At 39.7% G+C, this 6000-nt stretch overlaps 1 protein-coding gene across 1 annotated transcript in view; it reads left to right on the top strand.

Moving 5' to 3' along the window:
• Positions 1-3078, top strand: part of LOC144824336 (uncharacterized) — an 88479-nt gene extending 85401 nt beyond the window's left edge. Inside the window, exon 6 of the mRNA XM_078683453.1 lies at positions 2265-3078. Within this exon, the coding sequence (XP_078539579.1) occupies positions 2265-2370 (106 nt within the window). The 3' untranslated portion in view covers positions 2371-3078. The remainder of the gene's footprint in view (positions 1-2264) is intronic.
• Positions 3079-6000: the final 2922 nt, after the last annotated feature.

The raw sequence follows: 6000 nt of genomic DNA on the forward strand, positions 1-6000 counted from the left end.
CGCTGTGAAGAGTTTGCCAAACTCTTCTCTGAAAAAATAATAAACATTGAACACTCACTATACCCCTCCATCTCTTCTCACCTCATCAAAGATGCTACTTCTTCCAAAGTGGGTCCCACTTTGGCCTCCCGTTTTACTGAATGTGGTTTCCCAAAACCCACCTCTTCACTGAACCAGAGCAACAACCTTGCAAAACACTTATGCAACATGTCTTTACAAGTTCAAAACTTCCCAAATTTGCAAACATGGACCACTATTTTAGGTATCTAACTCACTAACAGAGGCCATTTTTATTTTGGTGCCCGGCCTAATTTCTTTCCCAATCTGACCCTGAACTGTGTGTTCAGAACATTCAAACACATTCTCACACATTAATCCCATTCCTTGCTGCAAGTTAGAAGAATTACCATACAATTGTATGCCATCTTGTGATGAACACCTTGCACACATACATCAAGCCATTTCCAGATGTAAGTGAATTTATATTCACAAACAAGTTGCCCCATTGTGAAATATAGCCTGGTGGGTTCATGTACATACCCCACGGATGTACTTTGTGTACAGAACATTGCAAGACATTCTCGCACATTAATCCCATTCCTTGCTTCAAGTTAGAAGAATTACTCATAGAATTGTATACCATCTTGATGTGATGTTCCCATGGAGTAAATGGTATGCAAGGTCACAGCATGTACTTTGTGTACAGAGTTGGATTCCAATCATGTTAAAATGGTTCGTTAATGAATGTGCCTGCTGAAGACTTGAGCACATACTCTAGATATAAGTAGTATGAATCTAAATTAACCCAACTAGCATTCCATTTAACTTTGAGGTGCTATAGGGGGCTATCTATCATTAAAACATGTTTTAAGATCAAGATAATCTTTGAGGTTCAACACACTGATCTCCTTGGACTGAACATTGTGGGAGCCATCACTAGGGCCTCTAATGTGGAAAGCAAAGGCATTATAATTGACCTCTCAAGATGTCTTCACACAGCACTGATGAACTTCTTATGATTTTTGGTCTGCCCTTACAGAGGAACTCTCTGGTCTACCAACTGTTATCAATTCTTTGAAAAAACAAAAAAAGTATATGGTGCTTTCAAGACTTCTATAGTATACAATTTTCCCTACAAATATCAGGAAGAGACTGCACCCCTAAGCTCTTCTTCAATGTTGGGTAATTACTGGGGGCCGTACCCCCTAAACATATGCTTCTGCCTACGGGCCTGTTTGCGCACACTGCACCTTTGTAAGAGAGTATCTTTCTCGACATTTCTTACATAATCCAAAAGAGTAGCTATCAAACATGGCGCTGTGGAAAAGATGAACTATTATACTTACTATCGTTTTTAATTTATTGCATCCTATTCCAGGGATGAGGAATATTCCATCACTGATTATTTAAACCAAAGGGCCGATAACGATCTCGTTAGGGAACTCTTCTGACGAATCAGTTTCGGAATTGTTTCCGAATTAATCGGATTCTGCAAGTCCAGCCGACTGATTATTATCCTTCCCAACATCGTTCGGTCGAATTCCCATTAACTTCAATGGGAGCCTGTGTTCGAAACGAGAACACAGGCTCCCATTGAAAAAAGGGGTGGGTGGGGAGAACTTTGCACCCTGTGGCAGGTACCCCATGGTGCCTGCCACATTGCGCATGGATAGGAAGAGGGGTCCTTTGGGCAACCTCATGGGCCCCATTTGGATGCCTCTGGGGAAAGGGGGGCCCACAACAGACCCCGAAAGACAGATTCCAACATCCGTTTCATGTTGGGCAGACCGAATTGGAACGCTGTGTGAATCGGTCGGCGTAATCGCTTGTCCAGAAACTGTGTCCATAGAACTTTACGTATCAGCTCCGATAGACTCAGGCTGTTCAAATGCCTTTCAGACCCCATTTGGACTGCCCAAACGGTTACTGGGCATCCTAATCAGTTGTTGGGAAATGTGTTCGATTCGTTTGGTAATAAGGGTTCCGAATCGGATTCTGCAATACCGAATCCCATTCGGAGGCTTTCCTTACGAGATCGTAATCTGCCCCTTAGTGAGATTTTGCAATCTAACTTGAATGTGTTTACTAAGGTGTTGATTACTACTCCATGACTCCCTTAAGCTCAATTGCATTCCTCTAACATACTCTATGCTCTTCTGTAACTTTATTCCAATATTAGTGATTACTGAACTTTATCCAGTATAATTTTTTACACTTGCCATATCTGACTCTCTTGATATGTGCTTCTGCTCTGTACCCTACAGCCTTTCAAATGGAGATGCCATGGAAGCGGCGCAGATAAGCCACAAGTCCTTCTGCCCAAAGCTTGCTCAACTGATAGCCGAACTGTCTGACGAACTGTCTGCCTAGCACACCACAATGAAGAGGCATTGACGCTACTATGATGTCTCAGTGACGTAGAGGCAGATGGAAAAACTCAACATTCACTGGATCTTCAAGTGACCCACATCTAGCTTTCCACAAGGATTTCATTCTTCCCACTCTGCTATTTAACCCTCTGCCTCTGCAAAAATGGATAAGTCTCTGATATTGTCCTTAAAAGAATTGAAAAGCAGAGATCGAACTATCAGAGATCATGGGTTTATTTGTGTGCTTGAACAGAGAAAGATTTCGTCACACCTGTGCATGTACATAGAAAAGCCTAGCAATAGCTTTCACTAATGCTTATTATAGACAGTCATATGATGGGCTTACCAACACATATTAAAATTCAGTTGGATATTCAGAATGATCAACAAACATGCTTATAATCTCCAAATAAAATTCGTTTTTTAAAAATTCAACTCATAAATATTCATGATGGACTCCTGGAAAACCTACCTTGATTTTACTGCTCAGTGGGTGGAGAATCCAGCTTCAATGCATCACTAGACTGTGTATTAAACCTAGCTGGCAGTCTCTCTAAGTCAAGGAGAAAACAATTCAAATTAAGTACACTATTGGGTTTAGAAGAGCCTGCTGAAGGTTAATATACAGGTTAAAACAAGTAGTACTGTTTTAAGCTAATGGAATATTTATTAAACAATGTACTTTCAATAAAACGTGTATTTTAAAGTGGGCGTTATTGAGTTGCTCAAATTTTCTAAATGTGAGACTATAACTGTTAGCATGCAATTTAAAAGCTATTTGGCTCATATAGTGGTCTGTATGCAGGAAAATTGCCTTAAATTAAACACAGAGAAAACTGAGGTGATCCTCTTTGGCAATGAAATATCATTTTGGAGTCATTCCTGGTGGACATCTAATCTTGGCCCTCTTCCATCTCCATCTCCATCTCCATCTCCATCTCCATCTCAGAAAGTGAAGAATTTGGGGGACATACTTGATAAGCAGGTCTGCTGTTTAGAGCCAATGAATCATACTAACTCCTCTTGCTATCATCTTCTTAAGATACTTGAAAAAGTCTTTACATTCATTCTCCCAGATATCCAAAAAAGGATTATGGTAGCTTTGGTTCTTGCCAAGATAGACTATTATAACGCGTTATAAATTGGAATTCAGAAATGCTTGGAATTAAAGCTTTCATCACTGCAAAACGCGGTAGCTCATTTGCTTTTAAGAGTTTTCAAATATAGCCCTTTCTCAATAAGTATTTGCGGCCTGCATTAGTTGTCTATCAGCAAGAGGGTCAAATTTAAGGCCCTGTGTATAAAGCACTGTACAAAACTGTCCCCCTCTATTTATAGGAGATTTTCCCATAGCATGTTCCCCATCATAACCTTAGATCAGGCGCAGCCAAATTAGTGGCCATGCCAATAATAAAGAAGGCCAAATGTGGAGGTAGAAGTATTTCTCATAAAGTTTGCAAGTTTTTAGAATTCCATGCCCTTCCCTATGAGATCTCGATCGAATCAGGTAGTTTTCAGGAAATCATTAAAAACCTGCATCTTTGCTTCGTGCACTATGTAGGTTCAGCTCTGGTATAGGATGTTAGTGTCAAGACACCTTGGCATTCGAGCGCTTTACAAAAAGTTTACTTACATACAAAAATACTAATAAGGTGTATCATGTCTCACAAACATTTTGCACACTCTAATAGCCACTTGAGGCCTCAATTAGATTTTGGGAGATGCAAGATAAACTGCCAAAAAGTGGAGGATGTTAGAATGCATAGAGCCACAATAAAGATGGGGCAAATGCTTTGTTTGACAGATGTCTTGCATTCATGAAGACCGAAATAAGGCCCTGTAATAACGATTTGCCATTTGGAATTTCTTATTAGGAATCTACTAAAATAAATTCAGTTGAGGTGCAATTTGCACACCAGCTCCTACTAAATCCATTGGAATTTTGTGGACCAACCTATGTATTAATAGGTTGGTTCACAAAAAATTGATTTGTGATGGGTCGCAATTTGACCTACCTCATTAATATGCATGAGGTAGGTCACAAATTGAGACCTTTTAAGATTAGGTAGAGTCATGGTTGCCTGCTGGGGTTAGCCTATCACCATGTCTATGATTGCTTTTAAATAAGCAATCTTTTTTTTATGCAGTCTGTGCAGTCTGCTTTTCCTAATAAGAAAACAGAATGCATTAAACAACAAATACTTCGATTAACTGTTTTAGGCACAGGCAGTGGTAGCAGGGACCACTGCCTACATGTAAATATTGTTTTTGTAGACATTAACAAACAGGAAGGGGTCCCTTAGGGACCCAGGACCCCTTCCCGTTTGGAAATGGTTACCCAATTTAGATTTGCTGGTAAAATATGAATGATCTGCGACCAGATTTCGGTCACAAAACATTAATACAGAAGCTAAAGAAGCTGTATTTGTAAGGAACACCCTTTACACACCCCTTCCAAATACCAATTTTGCTTTTATTCTAAAACCCAGCTTGCGATTGTGTAACATATTACTGAATCGTAATTTGGGTTTTGTACATTTTAAAAAGCTATTTTGTGGTTGCAAAAGCTCAGATTTTACCTTTGCAATTGTAAAGTATCTTGGTACATCAGGCCCTGAGTCTCTAGACATGGGGTCAAGTTTACGCAGATTAACACAACCCAACACTGCTTAACAGCCTCCCACTTTGCATTGCACACACAGCCAAACTTGTAATTGTACAGAATTTACTATGTGACACGCTGATGATGCCTTTGGCATGTTAGCTAAATTTACAAGATGGCACATAATCATGATAGCATTACACTACAGCACAAAGGCACATTGAGTGGTGTCTTGTTTAGGTTTTGTACTTTAGGCAGATCCTAATCTGTTAATGCAGATGTTCATCCAAGGGTAAATAATGGCAAGATACACCCAGCCACGAAAGTTCAGATTTTGTGTCTGTTTTCACAATGTGTTGTTGTTAGGACTCAAGGTAACTTTTTTTTAGTACTAACGTCTTCTTTCATCTATCAAAACTAAAAAAGAAGTGATCAACCCAAACCTAGTAACCCCTCTCCTCCTCTAAGATATCTTCTAACAGGTACTATTGCTAGCTATGGTTTGGACTATGTGCATACTCTGCATTGCAAAAAGCTTCTCTAAAAGATGAAAAGAGCCGAAAATACACATTTCCAACCTGCTGATCTACTAAAAAAAATAAGATCATCTGACTGAATCGGGGAAATGCCCTGGTTTATTTGTAAGTGTCTGTGCATTGTTTCGAAATGTTTGCTTTGGCATTCCCTATTTTCTCTTGATGTAGGTAAGAAGTGTTTCCATGTTATGCGTGAGGTCCATCAATGTGTGGTTATTGTGTTATGGGGCTCAGCATTTAGCAGTGTAATAGATGAAGAAGTGTGAGAGACAGGCAAACAGTTTATGGTTTTTAGTAAACTGGAGCTTTCGAGCAACTCTGCACATCCCATTTTGGGAATTCTTTTGTTCATAGTCCACTTAGGCGGTTACTGCAGTGGGTTGTCCATTCTGAGAAATTTTGTTTAAAGTTTATGGTCCTGAGCAGGCATAGGTTAAAGGGAGAAGTGGGGGAGAGTTCTGCTGGGATGGACTTTGTTAAAATCATCCCAAAT

The sequence above is a fragment of the Lissotriton helveticus genome, chromosome 3_1, assembly GCF_964261635.1.
Source record: "Lissotriton helveticus chromosome 3_1, aLisHel1.1, whole genome shotgun sequence".
Classification (NCBI taxonomy): Eukaryota; Metazoa; Chordata; class Amphibia; order Caudata; family Salamandridae; genus Lissotriton; species Lissotriton helveticus.